We start from the raw sequence: 25,576 nt of genomic DNA, 5'->3' as shown, positions 1-25,576 counted from the left end.
ATTTAATACACAAACATAAAAGCTTTTTTTTGTGCCCTTGGCCCCACCCCTTTCCTGACAGACTTCATAAAGCCCTATTGCACTACATCGTGTTTTACAATAGCGTTTGGTCTCTATGACTATATACTGACTGAACTCATTTTAACTAGAAATTCAGAACAATTCGGAACATTCCATTAGATCTTGCCAATCTCTCTTTAAAGTGAGCAGTTGCATGGGCTTATGGAGTGACAGGCAATTGTGCTACACATGTAACAGCATCAATGTAGACCATACAGTATGTATTTTTTATCATTTGTGTTATTTAAGAGATTTTTGAACCTGTATAAAGTATATAACATAGCTGCAATTAAGCTTTCACATTAATATACAGTTATTATTTTGATTGTATATTCATGTACATATGAGGCAATAAATGACTAGATTTGGATACGTTCTTGAAATATGTTGTATAGTTTTGTATAAAAAAACCTGCTTATACCGTAATAATTATCAAATAGAAAAGCTGTATATGGTAAAAAAGTAAGATCAACCATTTGTTATTTTCTAAGGTTGACTCTGTGGGTTGCTTTATTGGTGTAAGTGAAAAGCATGCAGAGATGAAGTAAAGCAATACATGCTGTGCCAGTGTGAATGGCACCTGCATCATTTTTTTCTTTTTTATCTCCAACATAAAGCCCAAGCAAGAAATAGAAAGGGGCCATTTTAATTGGCAACGTGATTTACCATCTCTGTCCTGTAGAGTGTTTTTTTTTTTTGCAGCGCAGGACTGCTGTGAGCCAGTGATACATTTGCAAATGTTTTCATTGTTAAACTTAAAGTATAAGTATGTTTCTAATTAATTCCTACTTCACATGGAGGCAAAAATATTGTAACACTGATCTGTGCTTCCACCTGTCATTTTGTAAACACACAGCTGGGTCCATCCACTTATCTTATTTACAGCTGTTTGTACCACCCAAAGGTTGGCATGACAGTTGAGACTCCAGATTCTGAAAAGCTTAAAATGAGATGCTCGGCTTAACCCCAAACAGGTGTCATTATGTACCATAGGCTAATCTATAGCAAACAAAAAAAGGTTTCCTCTTGCCGTTTGTCATACTGTATGATAGCATTGCACTATATAGAACCAGCTTTGAAAACACAAACAAAAATAAAATCGGATTCCAGAATACAATATATTGACAAGTGGGTTGTGCGGGATACATAAAGGAAAACAACATTAAGAAAAAACCTAATTTAATGTTTTCTGCAAAATTTATAATTACTAAATGTAGCAATTTATTTAATAAACAAAATAGTTGGATAAATCAATATTGACACAAAAATTCCCTCATTTTTTTCAAATTTAAAAACATTATTAAATCTTCCACCAACTGTATTTGGGCTGTATTCACGTGGTTTTGGAGAGAACATGTAAAGTAGGTCCACACTACTTAATTTTGTGGCAGCATAAATCATAGAATAATAAGCATTGGGAGTTCCAGATTTCAAGGGGATGTAAGATGACTGTTCTGGTGAGACAAGGTTACATGATAACACCACTTTAACATCAATTTTATCATGAAGTTGCAAAACAAAATTTAGTTTTTGTACTTGGGAACAATTCAAAACATAAGAGTGCACCAAGCGGTCATTTAGCACCTCTTATCAGAAGATGCAATCATTTGTTCCTATTGCAAATGTTGCTGTTGTGACACATACATCCACATATTTTCACATTTGTGCAAAAAATAAGTTGATAATGATCTAATGTTCAGTTACATAAACTTGGAAGTCAGCTTTGGTTTCTGAACTGTTGCAAATGAATACACAAACTCAGCACATGTGAGTAAACAAAAATCATAACACACAAAATTCAGTAACAGACGTGACGAGGAACAGAAGAGGAAAACACATTAGACAAAAGGCACATCCTGTATTTCAGGTACTTTGTTAAGTGATACATGTGACTGAGCTATATTGAGTCATAACGTGCTCTTCAAGCAGTATCTGACTACACAGTAGCAAGGCTGAGCCGTTGCTGCCTCATCTCTAGCCTCCCTGCAGTCACAGGGAAAGCATTTTAAGCACCATGTAGTACTATGAGTGATTTGGATAATAGGCCTTGTACAATTTTTTGGGATAATCCCTATCCTTCCCATGTAATTGGCTGCTTACCTGTGGTCTGAAGAAGGAAAGCATTCACCTAAAGGGCACCAGAAGTAAAATCTCCAAAACTGCAGAAGTTCATGCATGACAGTATCAGGGGTGTCACAAGAGCAGACCGCCAACCGAATAATATCCAGCCAATGGCAGATATGTTGTTGGAAGACGACCTTTGGTGAAAGAGGCTACCTGAGACTAACAGTAGGAAAATAAATTCTCAGAGAAGTCTTGGTTGGCTTACGGGAGGATATTGATATGGGAAAACTACATGAAGCCTTCTAGGTGTTATTATCTCCAACTAGTGTACAGATGTGTCCTTATACAACTATAATTTTGTGCCATATGACGTGACATAGACGCTCCACCACATGCTTGAGTAGTTTTTCACAAATTTTAATTTATTAATAGTGTACTAAGGGCCTGATTCGGCACGGATCGCAGCTGTGTAATTGCATGCAATTAATCTGCGAAAATATGCTAATGTCTACCTTCGCTCAGCCAGCATAGAGACGCCCACTACCACTTTCTCACATCCGTAATACCACACAGTCCTGCGTACACATAAGTAACATCGGACCCTCGCACAGAATTTCAGCAGCTATGACCTGTCACAGAAATTGCAAGCCTCATCACACGCAGTGAGTGCTCAAGCTGCGTATGCAATCGCAGTGGCTAATTTATACACGCACATACAACGGCGTTCAAACGGACAGACATGCCTGCTTTTCTGTGACCACTCCCCCTTCACCACCCCCAAACGCTGACATCCCGTCACTCACTTTGCGGTGGCTTTCTATCCGCGTGCGTGATTGCAGTGCTGTTGCTGCACACGTGCACTGCGGTGCATGCGCAGTACGCACCATCGGCCGATCTGTGTATGCGGTAGCAATTGTGATCCATGCTGAATCTGGCCCTAAGTACTGTACATAGGATTAGTATTAAGGAGCCATCTTAAGTACAAAGACGCCCACTACAGGCTTCTGTGATCCAATAGCTGTGTCTGAAGCCACAGCATTGGATCAGCTACGTAACCATCGGACATCTGAGTAGACCTCAGGTTACTCAGGATGTCCAATGAAATCACGCTGCCGGGGCTGACACTCCCCTGTTTTCTTGAACGCTCCCTGTCTCCGACCCCAAACGCCAGCAGCATGTTAATCGGGCTGCAGCTTTTGGGTCACTGTGAGCGACATCGTAGTTCTGCACAGATCTGCAAACATAGAGATGTATGTAAGTATCAAATTTACGTACATATCTGAATTAAGCCCAAAGTCCTAGGCATGCCAAACGGGGCTAATTGGCGTGATTTGAGTATAGCTTCATGTGAGCACATCTGTAAATTGTGTGTAGTTTTTTGTTGTTACAGTACTGTATGTGTGCACACTGGGTTCCTTGATATATGTACAGTATGTCAACATTTAAATGAAACAAGATATCTATTGTTGATGGCTAGGATTGTTGCAGTAAATTCAGCTTAATGTAGTGGTCATTGTATTGTCACCATCCTATGCAACATCTGTTGGATGAGGTGAAGCAGGCTAGTGTGAGATGTATATCTTTAATAACCGTTCACATTCAATATACTTTACTTTTTGTTATTCTCCAAAGATTTGCATTATTTATTTTACTATGCGTTTATGAATATGACATGCATTTATCTCATTAAAAACTTAGATTAATGACCTGCAAGTGTGTGCAAAAGCCTTTATGTGTCTTACTATTTTTATGCTAGGAGTTGGTTGCTTAAAGAAGACAAAGTACTGTAGCACAGCTAAATTAAGTATATTTGAACTCTTTGTTCATTAATTTATTAGGTGAGTACAAAGTTCACTCTCTTGTAATGCAGTACTTTGTCTTATAGATAAAATGCAGCTTAAGCAGAATCCCTGCCATCCAGCTTCCTTTCTCAATGTGCCCATTGCCCCAATGCTTGATGGTGCGTAAAAACACACTGTAATTTAAACAGTAATCAAAAATATTAATTTAGCTGATTTTTCTTAGTCTAGTTTATAAAAAAAATATCTAAATTAAAGCATAAAGTTTATTTATGCTACTGTATTTCCGAATACATTAACCCAACACCAGGCTCAGGTAAAATGGACCTGTTTAGAAAAGGAGTGCATATTTGAAACTGTAAATTTTTGTACAAAATGTTAAGTACAACATACTATTTTAAAGGAAACTTTATTGTTCAAAACAATAGACTGCCTTCCAATGTAGTATTATCATTAGAATTGTAGACGCTATGAGTTGAGCCATATAGAAATAAATATAATGTAAATGAAACATACAGGAAAACACATTCTTCAGTCGTACTATGTATTTCCACAGCAGTTACTGTATGTAAAAAGTGTCATGAAATATTCCATCACAAACTGTTAAAGATAAATACCAAAGTTGCTAAAAAGTTACAGTAGAATACTATTTATAGTATTTATAGAAGCCCTATTTATGGTCTATAGCAGTGCACCCCTAACAGTGAATGTTTTCCACATCTTCTAGTTGGTGCACAGGTGTATTTATTACTGGCTGACATATTTTAAAAGAGCCACAGGTGGTGCTAATTATTTATTTTGTGATACTGAGAACAACATGCAGCACTAGTAACATTCTATTATATTACTATTTCTATTGTGGTCATGGTTTTGGCTGGGGAGGGGGGTTTCCACGCAGACGGAAACCCCCCCTGTGTTTGCCTATGGAATAAAAGGTTTGGTATCACAACATAACATGTCAGTCAGTTATTTGTTGTAACGTAATTTACCTTGCCTCTTTATTCAAGTCCACCATAGGGTAGTCTTTACAGAACATTTGTTAACTAGAAGCCTGCAAGCCATTACCTGAAACTTGAGATTGTACAATATCGAGCAGGGAATAAGTACATACAGTCGGGGATCAACTTGGCACTATATTACAGGTTGCTGTAATTGAATGCAAGTATTTACCGAAAATTACCAAAATTATAAAAATCAAACAAAACAGAGTATCAATTTGAGGCACTCTCCCCTGTCCATTACAGTATAAAAATTCCTCGATGGATAAGGCAGAATCAAAGCTAATTTCTTCTCTTTCTCCCAAATCACCAATTTAGAGAAAATTAGTAGAGAAATCATAATCATAGGGTAATACTGCATAGACATTCGTGTTTCTACCACGTGGTTCACTACATTCCAAAAGCATGCAAAAGGAGATAAGTGGAAAGGAGGTTATACCTTAAGTGTATTCTTACAATGAAATAGGCCGTCCCTGTTGGTAATACTCTTACAATAGTAATGCTTGAATCTTGGTACTTGAAATATCACATTGGAATCCAGCTTCCAATTTTTAATTATGAGGGTCTCCCATGCTCCCATATATACATATATGGATGGAAATGAGAAATGAACATATCTGGTGTACTGTATTATATATATTTAAAAACACTTACAAATATATTTAAAACAATCAGCATTAAATCTAAAAAAATAACAGTACCAAGACATAGTACAATAAATAAGTATCACCTACCAGAAGGAAACAAACAATGCGCATATTACAGTCTTTAATGGTGAGCTCCCGGGCAGCTTTTCCCAGTTCTGCAGAAACATGCAGATGTAACACCACCTTCTGGTTGTTGGCTTAACGTCCTACCAAGTACAGTTCTAGGAGGATGTAGTTATGAGACCGGTCTAAATCCCGATGGGGGAAGTCAGACAAGGGACTTAAGATAGGCGTTGAAATACAGACGTCTATCTTAATCCTGAAGCCGGACTTCAGAAGGACGGCTGGCCGAACGAGATAAGTCCGGGGCGCTACTAAGATGTAGCCTTTTCAGGGTGCATGAGGTCTTAATGTAAAAAACATTCTTTATATACCATGCAAGCATTAGAATCATTCCACCGTTGCTGCATCTCCAGAAGTGGATATGTTGGTGGAACGCAAATGCGTTCCATATACCTGGAAGTCAGGATATAGGTTTCCTGTTTGCCTTCCAACTCCCTGACATAAGCAACAAAAAAAAGAAGAGCATAATCTGTGGAACTATGGAACACAAAATATAAAAAATATATAATAAAATTAGAAATATATAAAAATTCCAGAACATAATGCAATTGACAGCATTAATTATTATTTGACATCTAAAATCAAAATAAATGTATTTCAGTACAGCATAATAATATGAAAATACACATCCGTATAAAGCTAGGTACACACCTATACAATTATCGGGTCAATCACCCGATATCTGCTGATCGGTCCGATAATTGTATAGGTGTGTATACAGGAGCATTAGTCGATAATCGGCTTAAAACGCTCCGGCAAACAGTCGGATCGGAAGGTCGCATCTTATGAGTAGTTTAATATTTAAGATGCCCGACCTCCCGATCCATTAAAGAAAGAGGATCAAAGCATTTATCTGATCTGCCGAGTTATCAGTATTGTATGTACCAGGCTTTACTCACTATTTAAAAAATACAAGTAAAACAATATATTGACAATAATAAGTCATAGGAAACCATTTAACTTAAATTCAAGAATGAAGCCATTCAGGTTAATCTATTGCATCCTCGTTTTTTTTCTTTTCACAATCCCTATCTTTCCAGTTCCCTTGCATGTGTTTTATCCTCAAAAATGTGTTATGCTTTGCACAGAACAATTATGAGATGTTTTGAAATGGGCAGATAAGACGTGTATCCACACCCTTCTGAAAATGTTTACTTAAATGGGTTTTTAGGGGTCTGTAAGTCCATCCAACCATAAATAGATATACTGTACATTGAACTAAATATATTACATTTCTAGTATTGCATTAAATAAATTCCTTTATAGCATGCCACTTTTCCAATAACTCAATTCATCAAATATCTACCCTGCTAGAGCTGACCTGTAGCTGACCAGGTCAGCAGTTTGCACAAGGCCGCAGGCCACTCAAGCTCACATCATGGGATGGTTGAGTATGTAACTAAAAATCATCTGTTCTTTTATTACAACACTTACTAATGGGTAGCAAAATGTTTCTGGAAACAATGTCAACATAACAGTTGTTTATCATTATATTCATGGATTGAGTTTGGAGTGGACCTCACGTGTGGCGCCCTATAAATAAAGTTTAAAAATAATAATTCCAGTGAAGGGAAATCTTGATGATACATCTTACAGTGCTACTTATTGATTAATATCAATGCTAACTTCACTAAGGGGAATACAGTTTATCAAATCATCATGTGTGAAATCAACTGAAAACAGAAGTTTTTGTCGGACACCCACAAAAACGTAGTATCCCATGATTTAAGAAAAGGGGGTGTACAGCAGATATCGAGAACACAGCAAATATTCTCCGATATCTGCTGCAGTCCCTCTATTTACATTGGCAAAAGCAGCACCCTTTTCCATGGGGGCTGCTAAGTTGTGAAATTTACCAAGTTTCGGAAGCGTAGGTTTCTGGAACTTGTCTCCGATAGCTATCACCATCTGAAGCCTATGGGCTTCACATTGCAACATTTACCGTGAGAGGTAACCTCCCCAGCAATCTCTGCAAGCGCATACGCAGTCAGCAGAACGCATATGCGCAGTAGTGCAGCCAGGGTCCAGACCCAAATTTAAAGTGATCGAATTAGTGATCATTTTACTTTTTACACATCGCAGGGACGAGCTCCTATCAGAGCCCCTCTACCTGCATGTGATTATTGATAAATTCAGGCGATACTTAATTTCTTATTGTCGCCATATGTGATGAAAGAAAATTACTATTGAGACTAATTCCTGATAAATAGCAAATATGCCCCTAATGCTCTTGTGGCCACATGGATGTGAATCCCTGCATCCATGGTCCCAAATCTATCAGAAAGCCTTCCCTGAGGAGTGGAAGCTGTCATAGCAGCAAGGGTGAACCAACTCTATATTACTGCCCAAAGTTGTGGAATGAAATGTTTAACAAACACATACCGTTCAGGTGTCCACATATTTTTTCCATTTTGGCATAAATAAACACAATAGGGTCCAATTTGTCAGAAGATAATTAACTCACATAGGGACTTATTCATCATGTTAATTATCGGGGTCCGAACGGAAGGAGCGGGACAGGGGCGGAAGGATCTAAAAATATAATATTTTCGGAGCTTGATGAATACTGTCCCTATACTAGTGTATGGGGACAGCGGGCCATTCCGCCAGAGGAAGGTAAGCAGGAGATATCTGTGATATCCCCTGCTTTACCTTCTTGATGAATGGCCCAATAAGTTAATTTTCACAATTGCAGGTGATTATGTTCATTTTCACCTGCTTTTGTGTAAATTAAGTGATGATGAATAGGCCCCATAGGGTTCTATTTACTACAATCCGCATTAAAATGCAGATTGTAGTGTGATATTACCGACTGAATTCACATTGCGAATTCAGGCAATATCACAGGGATTTATTAAAAATACCTTGCAGGGACAGAGCTTGCGATAAATCTCTGTCCCTGCGAATCCCCTCCACAGCCTTATCACTGTATTTTTCGGAAAAAATACAGTGATAAGGTTCCGCACATGCACCGACCGGCCTCCTCTACCCCCTCCCTGCCCCCCCCCAACTTTATTTTAGTAAAACTAATGTTAATAAATACAGCCCATATTGAGGGGAATTCAATTGTTAGCGCTGGGTGTATAACTAATGGGCGGCTATCGGAGCAATTCGATTGCTGCTCCAATCAGATGCCCCTTAGTATTTTACACGCTCAAAAGGACACCCATTAGTTAGACGTCCAGCAGTAGCGCACACAGGGGGGGGTTTCTGAGTCCCCAGAAACCTCCCCTGATGGACCAAATAATTTTTTTAGAGACGGAGACAGCACTGTGTGTATATATGCTGTGTGTATTTATGTATGAATGTATGCTGTATGTAACTATGTATATATATGTAGGTATCTTGTGTACAAGTATTCTTGTGTGTGTTATGCATGTATTTATGCATGTGCAGTATGCTGTGTGTAAGTATACTTATGACTTTTGTGTGTGTATGACTTGCTGTATGTTTGTGTGTGTGTATATATATATATATATATATATATATTTTGTGTGTGTGTGGAAACCCCGCCTTAAAAATCCTGCGTTTGTCACTGCCCAGCGCTAACAATTGAAATGCCCCCTATGTTTTTGAGTAAACCCATGCAAACACAGGAAATACCTTAAACCCCCCCACAAGTTAGGCCACACCGTGAGGCATAACTGCTAGCCTACAGTATGCTGTACATTCAAAGCATTAGTAAATATCAGTAAGTGCTCTGTAAACATAATCAACTTTTAGTTTGATAATGTTGTTGTTTTTTATGTTATTTATGCTTCAATACAAGTTATTAGCAATATAAAATAATTTTTTTAATCTTTCTGTTGATGTGGGATTTTTCAGCCTTCAATTGAATAACTTTGACCACTAAAAGGAGTTTTATATCTACTGTAGAGGCTTATTTTTACCACTGTAAAAGAAAATGAGTTCTTTATACAGAGGGAAAATCAGGAAAGATCAGGAAACTGCTAGGAGGTAATCTTTACATTATTATTTCTGAGAGGCGACGGTGTTTTGGTGGCAGTACTGGGAATTCTCTTCATCAATCAAATTTAGATTCGCCCCATTTATATACCACCATGACTTTAATAAATAATCCCTTTTGTACTTTGGAATCAGTTCTGTCGCATTGGTTTGTACAAGTTGAATTTAAAAGCATGAGCATGTCGGAAATTGCCTATTCAAACAGCAATTTCCCTGGGAAAGAGCCAGTGGAGTTTTTAAATGTGACTATTTGATCCTACGACTGAGACTAATGCTATTTGAAAGATTGTTGACTCGACAGGTTAGTTTGGAAACAAAAATCAATTTATTTGTAGATTGCAAATATAAACTTCAGATTAAAGGTAGCACGTGTGTTGCAGACGTGCTCAATAGGCTCATGAACGCTGAACAAATGTTGGTAACACAAAATAAAACCAGTTTTGTTATTTTAAAATGGGACAAGAGAAGTTATGCATTAACTCTCCTTTAAATAGCAGGTTTTGCAAGTACTCTCCTTATATTCTGGCATGGCATATCTACAGAAATAGCAAGCATTGAAGAATATCTCCTATCATTTGACTTTTTAAATTGGGGCAAAGCACATAACTTGACCACCAAGTGATTGATTAATTAAATGCAGTTACGCTAATGAAATGAACGGCCACCAAGAGCTGCAGACCTGCTATTAACATCTGTCACGGCCAGTGGTCAGTTACATTCTTCAAAAATGTTACTGTAATATAACATAATTTGAGCTGTTTTAATATTTTGGGCAAAATGTAATAGGGTCCAAGATTTGAAGATGTGCGAGTATAGCACTATACTCACGAAATTTTAGAACTCACCCTATGTAATAGGGTGTGAAATCATGCACATTCGCATGGTTCTCACACCCCGCAACTCTCAATGCCAGAACTCTCATCTAGATATTTTCCCATGGAAAACATACAACTCGGCCAATGTAATAGAGTGCGAGTTTTTAACACACAATTTTACTTAAAACTCACCAAAAAATAGACCTTCTTCAGGCTAGCGATTTTAGCATGAGCAGGTGTGAGTTACACAGAGGCATGCACTGAGGTTTGAGCAAAACCTAGAAAACTGTAAAAAAGAAAAAAAAAAGACGACTTGGGGACCCCCCTAAAAGCACAACCAGCACCATGCTTTTCTGAGCCAGTCCTGATTGTGAAAATACGGGGGGGGGGGGCGCATAGGGGTCCCCCGTATTTTCTTCAACCAGCACCAGGCTCAGTGAGACAGTCCTGGTTGTGAAAATACGGGGACAAAATTAGTAGGGGTCCCCCGTATTATCCACAACCAGCACCATACTCTTTCTAGCAGGGTGTAATGCCACAGCCATGGGACCCACTTCACAGGGTCCTCCGGGCCAAAGTATTATCACCTCATGCTAGTCAACCAAGGCCAGGGATCCCTGGGGAGGTGGAGACCCCCCAATAAATGGGTTTCCCCTCTCCAGGGCACCCCAGGATTGAGCTATAGTCCTGTGCTATCTCCGCAGCAGTGGACGGTGGGTGCCGCATTGATTATGTGAAAATAAAGAATAAATAATATTGTCCTTTACAGGAGAACTAGAGACCCCAGCAAGCCTCCCCCACCTGCTGGTACTTGGAGAACCACAAGTACCAGCATGCAGGGCATTAAGAGCCTGCTGTAACCTCTAGTTCACCTGCAGAAGAATTATTTAAAAACTACAGGACACAGAAGGTTTTACTATTTTATTACACATGCACTCACTCATTCTCACACACTCACTCTAACCTGCACTCACACTACATACTTACCTTGTCCCTAGCGCCCAAACTGACGGGGTGGAGGAACACCAGCGTACCGGAATCACCGCCATGGAAGCATTGTTGAAGTGCTTGTCTAACTATTTCTTTTCTTTTTTTTTTTAAATATTGTTATTCAAAATTTTCACAATAATATTGACAATATTTTAAAACAAATAAACAAAGATAATAAAAAAGATTACAATGGAGTACAGGCATACTTCTTCATTTCCTGAAATACATATTCATATAATATAAGTACCATATGAAGCACACCTGTATATATTTTCCAAAAACTTTGTTATTATATTCAGAAACAAAAATATTAATCTTTGAATCTATAAAGTATAGATTTTATATGAAAAATCTGGGAACAACCAGTATTCCCTATATTAACCTCCAAAAATGTAAATATATATATAAAATATAAAATAAAATACCACACATACAAATAGGACATACAAAAGACTCAAGGGGAGAGAGAAGAAACAATACGAAAGAGGGACATAGGGTAATGTAGACATTACAAGTGTCTTATGATCATAAATACTATCCAGGTATCACTGTAATCTTTGGTATAGATACCAATTGGTATATTCAAAAAGTTTTAGAATTTTTTCTTTAGAAGAGGGGTCTAGGGTTTCAATATAAGGCCCCCATTTTTTCTAAAAACAAATTCCTCCATTTTCTATATCAGGAAGTGTACACTGTCTCTCCAAATAAAGTTTACGCACAAGAGCTGTAGTTACATCTTCCAGTCTTGGAGAGGAACGCTCTATCCATTTATTGAGTATAGCCATTTTGGCAAGAGTTATAATAACAGTGATCAAAGGTATAAGATGTTTATTAGAAGATTCCAATTCCTATGATGAGAAGTTGGCACAAATTAAAGCAACTGGATCTAATCGTAAGTTAAGTCTAAAAGTAGTATTCATATACACAGCTATCTTATTCAAAAATTTCTGTATTTTTAGACAGGACCAAAAATTGTGAAAAATTAAAGCATCAGGAGCACCACACTTGGGGCAGTGTCCTGTCTCCTCCTCAACCATGTGTTTACGTTGTCCCTGTGATATGTATGCCCTATGCAATGTTCGAATATGGACTTCTTATAGTTGAGCAGAACTTAAATATCTAAGAGTAGGTTCCATTCCAGACAATATATCAGAGGGGGATGTAATACTTGGACAATTAGAAATCCATTTACACATCGTTACGCCCCATATTTTTTCCAAATTAGAGGGAATCAAATCCCAGTATAATAAACGAGTTTTATAGGGAAGGGCGGATACAAATTGCAATAATGATAATAAAGAGTCCGACTCAGTATCCGATACATGGGCTTGTGTGTAACGATTTCTAATATCTAGAGATGGAGGTATCAGAGTGGGACAGTAACCAAAAATCAGGACCCTTATTTTTGTTTTTGTGGAATTTATAGTCTACAAATTGAACTGAGACAATGATGGGTCATTCATTCTGCTGGGTGGGGTAGACTGGGAACACCTAAAGCCAGGCTAAAATTTGCTGCGAAATGCTCTCTGAATGTAAAGATTCTGAGCCTAATTCTGTCGCATGTGCAGCATATCGGTCGTGATTCTGGAAGCTTCCAACTATCAGAAATCCATTCTAACATCCATCTGTATTCTGAATTGCCTGCATCTATATGTAACCACACCACCCCGGCCCTCCGCTTGTTAGAGCAGCTATGATCTGTGTTTGCAGCAGATACATCCTTGGTGCAGGAGTTCCAACTGAAATCACATGGTTCTCTGCATATGCTCACTTCTAGCCTGCAGCTTCTTCTGCATGCCACCTACAGTAGTAACACACATCTGTCTGTAAATAAGAAGCCATCTAGATGCATACAACTCTGTAGCACTTGTAAATGCCTTACGTTGCGTATGCAGACTGTGATGCATGTGCAGTTTGATAAAATAATGAGATCTATAAGCATTTAGAATTGCGTCCCATTTTCCATATAAAATGCACTGAAGTCACACTTGCCTACTTTTGATTTCTCTCCTCTGAGAGAACCCTGGAGGAGAGATGCAGCTAACTGGGGACGGGCCAATGCGCTTTACGTCATAAGGCCCTGCTCCATACAGGTTGGGTTTCCTATATACAAATAGTCCGAAATACGGAATATTCCAAAATACGGAATATTTTTAGCATGACAGTGATAGTGACACATTTGCTTTCTGATGGTTCAATGTACACAAACTTTGTTTAAGGCACAAAATTATTAAAAAGTATAAAATTACCTTCAGGCTTTGTGTATAAGGTTTATATGACACATAAATGAATCTCATGTATTTACTGTACAGAAACTTTGTTTGAGCCACAAAATTATTGAAAATATTACATAAAATGACCTGCAGGCTATGTACATAATGTGTATATAGAACATAAATGCATTCTGTGTTTAGATTTGGGTCCCATTCCCAAGATATTTCATTATGGTATGCAATTATTCCAAAATACGGAATATTCAGATATCCAAAATACCCCTGGTCCCAAGCATTTTGGATATGGGAGACTCAACCTGCACTTGCTTACTTTCTGGATTCGGCCAGGAGCCTCCCGGCTGCCTGGAAAAGTAGGCAAGCCTCCCAGACAAACCCCCGCACCGGAAGGGGAGGGGGGCGATGATGCTATTCACGCTGAATTGCATCATCATGACCCCGCCCCCTGCTTCATAATGCTGGTAATCTCGCCATTGTGTAGTGGGGCCAAAAATTAAGTAATCGTTTGGCCACATCTCCTGCTCCGCCCCTATTGCAGGGAAATATCCCCATCCTCGTCCCCCCTATGCCGCCAACCCCCTTCCCCACTTGGCTGCCCCCTTCCGGGGGATGCCAGAATGTCGGCAAGCATTCCCTTCTCCCACACAGCATAAGGCAGCCAATTGTGGCTCCATAAAGAGAATTGCATTCTATTGGACCTGCTTCTTTTTATGGACCTGAGATTCCCAGCTTTATGCCCCCCATCCTGCCCACTACACTAGGATTTGGACAGGATGCGGAAGGACTGTCTACTCTCCAAGGTTCGGGAGCCTCCTGGATGTTTCGGGAGAGTGGGCAAGCATGAGTGAAATACAAACAAGCCTACACCTGTTTGTTATCCCTTTAAAAATCCAAATATAATAATCTTTCCTGCAGTAGTCCAAACAAAAAATTACAAAAAAAGCAAAGCGAATAGGTGGCTGCAACTTGATGTAATATACATGCAACATTACAGCTTGAAGAGTCAGTATGCATGCAGCTAACCCGAGGCAGCTAGACGGTACTGCTGGTGTGTATTACACCAGATCTCGTTCCAACTAAAGATATGAGTACAGTTCCTAATAAACGCACCCTTCTGAAGATGTGCACGGTTATATTGCTTCTCTAGTGGGGTTGCTTATTGTGCACAAATGTACAATTGCCTGGCTTGGTTTTGGCCCCCAAGGCGTTAGGTGATGCAGAGCACAGACACACAGAAATCTAGAAATGTACACAATTTGGTATGCATGCGCAGTATGGAAATTAGTATATTTAAGCAGCATACATTGATTTCAATTTATGATTTTGTGAACTGTCTAATAGGTCACCAGATAAAGAATGGAAAACTGATTTAACTTTTCTTTGAGGTTGCTTTCTCATGTACTTATTGTTATGGTGTTACAGTGCATCAACATCTTTCCATTACTTAGTTATATTTGTTGTTGTTTTTATTGCAAATGTGGGTGTAGTTTAATTATTCTACAGTAATTGACTTTTATAAACCACACATGGGGGCCTATTTACCAGCATAATGTCCTTCTGATATTTGTTACATTTTAGTATTATTTGAAAATACTGTCAAACTTTTGGTTATTTTACGTAAAATGTGATAATTTCTTCCATAGGGAAAACATATGCTACATGTTGCAACAGGAAAAGAAGGGAAATGGTGTGGTCTTATTCCTGTAGGATCACCTTGTAATTGCGTAACTACAACTGGGCTGAAGTGGAATCTCTGTAAGTAAACATTCATTTTAATAAACTGTCATTGCTAAGTCTCTTCAGTCAGTCATATGCATGATAACGCCATAGTTTTGTGAATGGGAAGTATGATTGGAGAGACCAATGAGAAGCAGCATGTACCTTGCAGCATCTCATTGGTCCTCCTGCTCACAACACTTTTATGCAGCCATCATAGGGCGGTATCCAATCAATTAGCCCCGAGCATTGTTCGGGCGCTAATGGATCCCTGCGATCGGCGAAAAACGGGGATATTTCGCCAATGTTTTTTTTCACCCTATCCTATTATTTCGAACTAAATAATAGGATATATCTCGCAAAAACACATAGGGTCCGCGATAAGCTCACAGACCAATGTGTGTTTGCCTTTTTTGGGGTGAAAAAATGGCAGTTATCGTGGATTATTTTTCGTGGCCTGATATGAAATATCCACGATAAATGCCAGCGTCAAGCGGCACTTCGGGCTAATAGGATAGCCCCACCACAATCAATTAGCAGCGCTAATTCAGCACTGCTAATTGGGTACGCCCCTTAAAGTGGTTAATAAAAATGTATACCATGTTATGTGGCAGTGAAGCTTTAAAGATAGTTTAGATTGCTGCTCAATGAGTGGAATTGGTCATGCAGGGTGTGTATGCTAGCTACCTATGGGAAAATAGCATTGCTGCAAAGTGGGGAAATTCACATAGTTTTATGTGTGTTCCTGAAAACTGTTATTTTTCTTACCTATTCATGATGAGTGATATTGCAATATTGTGTGGGATTTTTTTATAGCTACATTTTTATTAAATCATTTTACAGAACAGCTTTTACCAATGAGTATCAATCATGAGGGATGTAATGAAGGGGAAACAAAAAATGGGGATAAGGGGAATGAGGAGTGTACTCGACATTTGAGTATAAATTCACTTGAAAGCATGAAATCAATTTTGTCATGGGAATATGAAACAGAAGATATGCATGATATGAAGAGAATAATCATTGTATTTATGTATTAGAGGAGGAATGTGGTCAGGCAAGGTACTCAGAGTCTCATTTATCAATGAATGATATTCTTGTAATCACTCGTCTAATCCATACTTGCCTACCCTCCTGATTTGGTCAGGAGGCTCACGAAAATCGGGTGCCCCTCCTGGTATAGCAGGCAATCCTCCCGGCTGCCGCCCACCCCTCCTATCCCCCCGCAATAACCCCTGCGATTCGTGTAATTTTGGCCCCGCCCCCTGCTTTACAATGCCTATATTATTGGCACTGTGTAGCTAGGGCCAAACGGATGCAATCACGTGGCCCCGCCCCATCACGCCCACAAGTGCATGTCACCCACCTGGCCACTCCCCCTTGCCCCAGCCACGCCCCCCTCCCCGTCCTGCCGATCTGGCTGCTCCAACCAAGAAGGAGCAGCCAGAAAGTCGGCAGGTTTGGTCTAATCTTAAATGGTGCTCCAACCATTTAGCTCCTGTCGTGTTTAAAAAATGACATGAGCTGATTGGTTGGAGCACCATTTAAGACTAGTAATGAGTGATGAAAGGAATAAAGGTTGAATCTCCCATATCCAAAATGCTTGGGACCAGGGGTATTTTGGATAACGGAATATTCCGTATTTTGAAATAATTGCATATCATAATGAAATGTCTTGGGAATGGGACCCCAATATACACACAGAATGCATTTATGTGTTATATACACCTTATACACATAGCCTGCAGGTAATTTTATACAATATTTTCAATAATTTTGTGGCTCAAGCAAAGTTTGTGTACATACATGAAATAAATTTATGTTTCATTTACACCCTGTACACACAGCCTGAAGGTCATTTTATACCATAGTTTTAATAATTTGTGCCTTAGACAAAGTTTGTGTACATTGAACCATCAAAAATCAAAGGTTTCATTATCTCAGTCATGCCAAAATTATTCCATATTTCGGAATATTTGGATATGGGAGACTCAACCTGTATCACTCGTTGATAAATGAGACCCCCAATGTAATATTCTTCCACTGTTGCCTTTTGGGCAGGTATGATAAAGGTGATGTTGAATATTTAAAACCCAGGATGTCCATAGCTACTCTTTTAGTATTGGACTAAGGCTGATCTAGTTGGGAAGAATAATATAAATTTTTTTATATTACTGTTTTCCCCAAAGGGATATAGCCTATCACATATCTACTATGTGGTCGGCTTAGTGGAGGGTAGCCTTGTTTCTGTGCAAACAGTTCAGTAATGTCTGTAATTAAATGTTGAATTTCTGGACAGTTTCAAAATATATGAATAAAGCGTGCCAACACCACCACAATTCCTCCAATTATATCAGGCCGTCTTTTGGGAAGTTTATCAGTCATGTGATTCAACGTATGCACAATCTTTATAAGTATTTCTGAATGATTACTTATGATTATAATAAATGATTAGTGAATAAATACACAGTTAAGGGTAAATTCACTAGGAAACATGTTTGACTTCTAAACCAAATCGCTGGACATTCCTGGCAGTTTATAAATTTAAAACCGGTTTTTACTAATCATGTTTTTCAGTGTATATTGTCTTTCGATACCGTCAATTTTTGCTGACTTAAACTCTGTTGGATTTCCCTCTTTACGACAGACTCTGCTTTTAAATAGAGGTATAAACCGTTGTCAAGGTGCAGTAGATTCAAAGCACTGCACAGATCACTATGATCTATGCAAGTTTTGGTACGTGCTGTGTGCTGGTCTGCAGTGAGTGTAGGGAAGCTGCTGCCGTTGAGCGCAGCAGCAGTATCCTCTAACTGCACCTGATAGGAGGGAGGAGACCAATCGCACTGATCGTGCCTCCCCCCCACCCATACCCCCTCACCACCGGACTGCCCCTTGGACATTTTTTTTAGTTTGTTTGCTGGTCTTTTTTTGTAAGGAGACCATGTACATTGTACATATGTTAGGCCACGTCCCTTGCCAGAACCTGGGCCAGGCAAGGCTCTCTACGACCCTGATGAGAGTTCATAGTTACCCCATGATTTGGTTTGTGTAAGTTGTTGTAAAATGACTGAGTAACTGCAGCATATAATAGTTGATAAATCTGAGATAATCCGAATTCTTCGTTTTTTAGAGATGTGATTTGCCAATTAAATTGATTAGTAGTTTTAAGAAGTTGTAAAGTATCCTAAGCACCCTAAGTTTCTGATTTGGATATAATCAACTTGTAATATGAAGCTTTGGAGTACTACTGAAGAGTTTTGTGGTTAACTGGTAACGAGGTCTCAGGGTTGATGAATAAAAGAACCTTATCTGCGAATAAAAAAAAATAGCAATATTAATGTTGGGATCAGAGCTGGATTAAGGCTTTGGGAGGCCTGTGGAATTTAGGACTGCGGGGCCCTAAAGGCCAACATTTGGGCCACAGGGATCGGCTCATAGTGCATAAACCTTCGCGTGCACATGAGCAGGGGGCGTGGTCACACCCCAATTATCACCCGGAAAAGCAGGCAAGTCTCCCACCCACCCGCCTGCCCCCGGCATTAGGGGCAGAGCGGAGTGTGTGACCACGTGCTTGCATCAACGTGGACCTGTCCGAGTTCAGCTACACAATGCTGAGATTCAGCGTGAATAGAGTCATTGTCCCCGCCCATACACATCCCCACAGTGTGGGTGGGGGGGGCAATAACGCAATTCACACTGAATCTTGGCATTGTGTAGCTGAACCCGGATGGGTCCACAATGATGCTAGTGCGTCATCTTGGACCCACACCTCACTCCGCCCCTAATGCCGAGTAATGATCCCCACCACGGCCCATGACGTGCCACCCCACCCTCGCTATGCCGACCTGGCTGCCCCCGCACAGGTGAAAGCATTCTCTTCCTACCTTTCCTCCAGCCCACAGGGTGAGACAGTACCCAAAAAACAGGGCTGTCACACCAAAATTGTGATGATTTGGGGGAATATGCATTCATACATAGTGACAAACATACATATACTGTACACATACATATATACAGTCACACATATATACAGGGTTGGGTATGAGTTGCCGGTAGCCCGGATCCTGGCGGTCAGAATCCCGACGCCAGGATCCCAACAGGGTTAACATACAGACACTTGTTGGTCATATGCTAACCCTCTCCCTACCCTAACTCTCTGTTGCTGGTGCCTAACCCTAACCTCCCCACCCTAGTGCCTTAAGTTGTCGGCAGTCGGGATCCCGGCAGTCAGAATCCCGACAGGGTTAACATACCGACACTTGTTGGTCGGTATGCTAACCATCCCCCTCTCCCTAACCTAACCCTTATCCTCCGTTGCTGGTGGCTAACCCTAACCTCCCCCCCTAGTGCCTGAACCTAACCCCCCCTCCCTGCACTCTAAACCTAACCCTCCCCCTTATTGCCTAACCCTAACCCTGCACCCTAACCCTCCCCCCAACCCACGATACATACCTTCGGGATTTCAGGGTTTGGTATTCTGGAGCCGGGATCCCGACTGCTGTCGGGATCCGGTGCCGGTATTTAGACCGTCGGCATCCCGTCAGCCGGAATGCTGACTACATCCTTATATACATACATATTTACAGTCACACACACATACATGCATACTGTCACATACATATGTACAGTCACACACATCTATACTGCTACACACATATAGTCACACACTTGTACACATATGTACATAATGTCACACTCATAGTCATAAACATATACACATATATACATACAGTCACACCATACTTACTGACTTTTATTATCTGCTCCCCGGGAGATACACAGCTGGCCACTTGGGGTAGTGGGGTTGCCTTACTCCCGTCACGGCAAACTGCCTCGAATCGCAGGGGCACGAGGAGGGGGAGGGGCTAAATTACGCAGTTTTGCATCATTTAGCCCCGTTCCTTCCATACGGAGCCACAATTCACAGCATTTATGCTGTGATTCCCTGCAATTATCTCCCCATCCTGCCCACTTCCTTAGGAAGTGGGCAGGATGCGGGAGATCCAGATACTCTTCTGGGGGTGCAGGGGGCTCCCCCGAAAATGTGCAAGCCTCCCGCAACTTCCGGGAGAGTAGGTAAGTATGAGTCACACACATACATATAGTCACACTATAGTTACACACTTATACACATACACATAACCCTCTTTCCTCACATCATCACTTGGCACAATCCTGTCTCCTCTCTCCCATGTTGCTGCTGACACTGACAGCTTTCCTGCTCAGACAACACCTTTTAAATTGCGCTTTTGCACTGTAGCTGTAATTAAAGGCTGGGGGGCAACTTGACAGAGGGGGGCTCCCCACCCCCCACACACACACACCTAATCCAACTCTGATTGGAATGTGATCATTGAAACCGTCAAAACAAAATCAAGTAGAATATGTTTTTGCAAGTACTGTATATTTTTTGAAAAAAATAAAATAGTACATTAAACATTGATATATGCTTCTAATTAATAATATGTTTTACAGAAATTATTTTTCTGCTCCCTTAGGGCTTGCAAATACAAGTGTTAATATTATGGTTTCCACACTCATTTTTAAAACCTATTAAAGTTTGAAAGTGTAAACAAAAAATGTAAGCTTCATTAACACTCAATACACTGTTATGTTGGGCAGATAAAATGTCTATCAGTTTGAAACCAGCAGAGATCATGGCCATACAATGTGGGATATTTCGTATTGCCACAAGATATCTGGGTTCCTCCCCTGAAGAGGAAACATTTCCCTGTTCTACCCTTGTGAAGGAACAGGGCAATGTTGGAAGGTCGGCCACTGTATACACGGCCAGATACAGCTGACCAATAATCGGATAAGTCAGTCACGTTGGAAGATTTTTCCTGCCCGACCTCCTGTTCAATGCAGATCGGCCATGGCCATATACTAATTATTGGCCCAATCCCCCCATAATCTGTGGATTGGCCCGATAATTGCATAGTGTATGCCCAGCTTTAGGCACTGCACAAATGAGCATTTACAGAGCCGGCCCTAGGCATAGGCATTCTAAGCTTATGCCTAGGGCGATTGGAATGCCTAGGGGCATTCCACGGCTCTGCACAGTGCAGGTTAGAGACTCAGAATGAGCTTCTGCATAGAAGCTCATTCTGGTGTCTACAGGAGGACTCGAGCCGGAGACCAAGAAGATGGCCGCGGGAGGGTTATACTGCGCATGCCCAGCCATTGCCACTCCTCCAATGGTCCTCTGCGGAGTAGAGCTGTGAGGGCAGATCACGGCTCCGCCTCCACCTACATATTGACATTAGTCACTGTCAGTTGCTGTCGAGCCCAGAGCCCATCGGACCACCCGGCATCTGCAGCAGCATCAAGCACGCACAGATTGCAGTCGGTCCCGGCGACTCCCAGCCTCTAGGTAACTTATCCAGCTCAGGCTGGAAGACAGGAGGGGGGAGGAGAGAAGGGGTGGGGTGGGCACGTCCTGGGCAGAGAGAGGTGCTGGCCTGTCCTGCTGCTGAGTCTGACATATATAACAAAAAAATAAATAAATATATATATATATATATATATGATATATAATGTAAATATATTATATATATATATATATATATATGCTGTATAATGTAAATATTATATATATATATATATATATATATATATATATGATGTATAATGTGTATATATATATATATATATATATATATCAATAGGAATCCAAAGCAAACGAAAGTGTATATACTTCACATAAGCTGGTGCCCTACATAAGCCACTTTAATATGTGATGCTGTATACAGAGATTCCATGATGGCGGCACTCGGAATAAATACACAGGCAGGCTGGATTACCAACGTTTAAATACTTTGTGTTGCATTTTCGCCAGGGTCAGCACCCTGACGAAAATGCGACACATAAAGCATTGAAACGTTGATAATCCAGCCTGCCTGTGTATTTATTCCGAGTGCCGCCATCGTGAAATCTCTCTCTCTATACATACAGTAGGGGGAACCAGCCAAAAATTTTGCCTAGGGCACCAACTTGGCTAGGGCCCTCTCTGAGCATTTAGAATTACAATTAAAAGGGAAGACAACATTTTTTTACTTTGTAGCTTTCAAAGCATGTTTTCAAAGTTTCCCTGAAGCATAATATATTCTGTGCTTCATGAGTGCTATTAGAGGGGTATATTTACTAAAGTACGGGTTTTAAGAAGTGGAAATGTTGCCCATAGCAACCAATCAGAGTCTAGCTATTATCTTCTAGAAGGTGATAGATAAATGTTGCTGTTGTGTTCGCAGCTAGAATCTTATTCTTAACTTTATGTGGACAGGTATCTGCACATGCAGCTACGATTTAGAGCTCTATTTAATAAACATTGAAATGCCAAATTCTGCCAGTGGTAGGTTCCCTAACCAAAAGCACTGTGAATGCCTATTTTAAAAGGACCATGGCAATCTTATTCTTCCAACTCGGCAATAGCAACAGCATAAAAAACATTTTTTTAAAAAAATTGGTTTATTATTTTTTTAACAAATTGTTATTTTAGAATTTTTTTACTTTTTGGTTTTTCTATTCTACTTATAAACATCATTGGTCATTAAGTGTTACTGAAAGCCTAAGCCTGGGGTTTCAGATCCGCTGCAGGGACAGGCTAGCTGTGTAATACATGCCCAGTGATTGCTCTGCGTGAAAAAATATGTGGGTCCCAGGGACCCCTCTTTTTAAAAAATGGGGGTCCTACTCCACTGTTTTTAAGTACCTTCACAAATTATGCTTTTGAGCTGCCCATATATCTCCCCACATTGCATCAGACCATCTCACATCCCCTACACATACAGTACAGGGAAGTCACACTCCTATTTTCAGTACAGATAATGGTTATAAATACATTGCCTTGATCTCACATAGCTGTCAGGTGCAGGGATGAGGGCAGGCAACAGTTGGGACAGTGCTGGGGGTTGGGTCAGGTGGCAGCTTGGGCAATGCTGAAGGCAGGTGCAGTTGAGGTAGGGGAGACTAAGGGCAGGCAGCAGTTGGGGTATAGCTGTGGGCTGAGATGGGGAGTAGTTGGAGCAGGGAAGGGATAGATGGAAGTAATGGCATGTGGCAGATGGGAAATGGATAGATCGCCTTCAGTATCTGTACCCTTACTGTCCAATGTCATTCCCTACTATTCACATGGGCATAGAGGGGAAGAATATAACCCTGTGGGGAGCGAAGCGTGCAACTGTGCCCAAAGCGTTGGCGAGCGGACAAATTTCTTCTTTTAGTGCTGCCGGGAGAATCACAGGGTGACTGACGGGGAAGATGTGTGCAGAGCTCGAGGAGGAGGAGGATGCAGAGCTGCTGAGCCGCCTTCTGTATACACTGGGTGCCGGAGCTGCCTTCACAACACGCTGGGTTCCATAGCTGCCTTCACAATACCCTGGGTCCACTTTCTCAATACTTCGCTGTAAACATTGGGTGCCACAGCCGCTGCATCCAGGAATGAAAAGTGCCAAGGGTTGGCTCCTCCTCCACTTAGGCCCTGATTCAGAGCCGCTCGTAAGCGGCCGCTCGTTCGTTCCGAGCGATGTTAGCCCAACTGCGCATGCGTACGGATCGTTATACGCATGCGCTAACCAGTCAGTGCGGCCGAAATTCATGTGCTCGCAAAATAGCGAATGTCTGCTATTTTGAGTGACAGAAAGAGGCGTATGTGGGTGGTAACAGGGGAAGGTGCTTGAAAATGGGGAGTGGAAATCAGAACGCAGGCGTGCTTAAAGGTCAAACCGGGCGTTTTATGGGTGTGCATATTTAAAACAGCAGCGTCATTGACCACGTCACTGGGTTATTTTATAGTCAGAACTGCTCGCAAAATTGTGGTAGCAAACACCAACCACAAGAATAGCGAGCAGTTCATACCCTTGTCGATGTACTCGATTAATCTAATAAATATCGGACATGACGTATGATGCGAGCGGCCAGGGGGCGTATTTTTCAAAAAAACAAATGCAAGTTTTGCTCGCTCGTTCAGACATAGAGGCGTGAACAGACCGCAAACAGCGAACGGTTCATTTGAATAGCCACCCCTTGTTTTAGAACGAACGACTGCAAATAGCGAGTGGCTCTGAATGAGGGCCTTAGTCCTCCCAGCAGCTCAGCTATTGAACTGTCAGGGAGCCATCACAGGAGCCATGGAATTAGCCGCGAGGGCTGGGAGACAACACAGGAGCCACGGTATTGTCCTCAGCAGAGCACGTCCCCGGAGACCCACCCATTCTCTTAAAGTGAGTCCCTGGTCCTCAATTTATGGTAAAATACGTACTATAGCACGTATTTGTGATCACTGCATACCCCATGTTAAACTTTGCTATTATGGGCTAGTTACTGTCTCTTAGTATCGATCAGCTGCCTCAGTAACATTGTGTTGATAAATTATGGAAATAGGTGTTTCTCTATTGCTTTGACAAATTGTGATAAAAAAAAACGCACTATCACAATATATTTATAAATAGGTCTGTTAGTGTGTTTACTCAAGTGTTTTGTGGACCAAATATAAAAATAAATTTAAACTATAGACTTCACAAATGCAACACTTCCTTTATGATAAGCCTATTATAATTGCTGAATATTATTCTTATTATTATTATTATTATTATTATTATTATTATTATTATCTTTGTATGACATTGAAGACCACAGCAAAAAAGTTTTTTTTATGCAAAAAAATGCGAGATCACATTTATAATTTATTACTTAAATGGATTTTATATTTAATTCAGCAGAAAAATAGCAATACTTTGACTGCGTACTATATGTTATGATGCCACTTGGCTTATGGTGTGAAGCCCCGAACCCTCCTTGCCAGTGTTGCCCATAAAATATCACATGTAGTGCAATACAACTCATTTGGACAGCCGGGACAAAGGTGCAACAGTTGGGATAGCCGGACAGGGGTTGGGTACGGGATTATGGCGCTCAGGTTCCTGTCAGAATCCCAACGCCAGCATCCCGACAGGGTTAGGTTACCGACACCTGTCGGTCGGTATCCTAACCCACCCTTTCTCCCTACCCCTAACCCTCCCTCCTTGGTGCCTAAACCTAACCTCCCTCTAGTACCTCAACATAACCTCCTACTGCACGCACCCTAAATCTAACCCTCCACCCTTAGTGCCTAACCCTATCCCTGCTACCTACCTTTGAGGTTGCCGGCACCGGGATTATGACTGGTGT

At 40.7% G+C, this 25,576-nt stretch overlaps 1 protein-coding gene across 2 annotated transcripts in view; it reads left to right on the top strand.

Moving 5' to 3' along the window:
• Positions 1-25,576, top strand: part of TPK1 (thiamin pyrophosphokinase 1) — a 702,648-nt gene that overhangs the window by 464,472 nt on the left and 212,600 nt on the right. For both annotated transcript variants that reach the window (XM_088461408.1, XM_088461407.1), the window contains one exon: positions 15,337-15,448. In XM_088461408.1, the coding sequence (XP_088317534.1) occupies positions 15,337-15,448 (112 nt within the window). The remainder of the gene's footprint in view (positions 1-15,336; positions 15,449-25,576) is intronic.

This window comes from Taudactylus pleione, unplaced genomic scaffold, assembly GCF_031769625.1.
Source record: "Taudactylus pleione unplaced genomic scaffold, aTauple2 ptg001044l, whole genome shotgun sequence".
Lineage (NCBI taxonomy): Eukaryota > Metazoa > Chordata > Amphibia > Anura > Myobatrachidae > Taudactylus > Taudactylus pleione.
The sequence above is the reverse complement of the archived record's forward strand: the minus strand, read 5'-3'. Positions and strand labels throughout refer to the sequence as shown.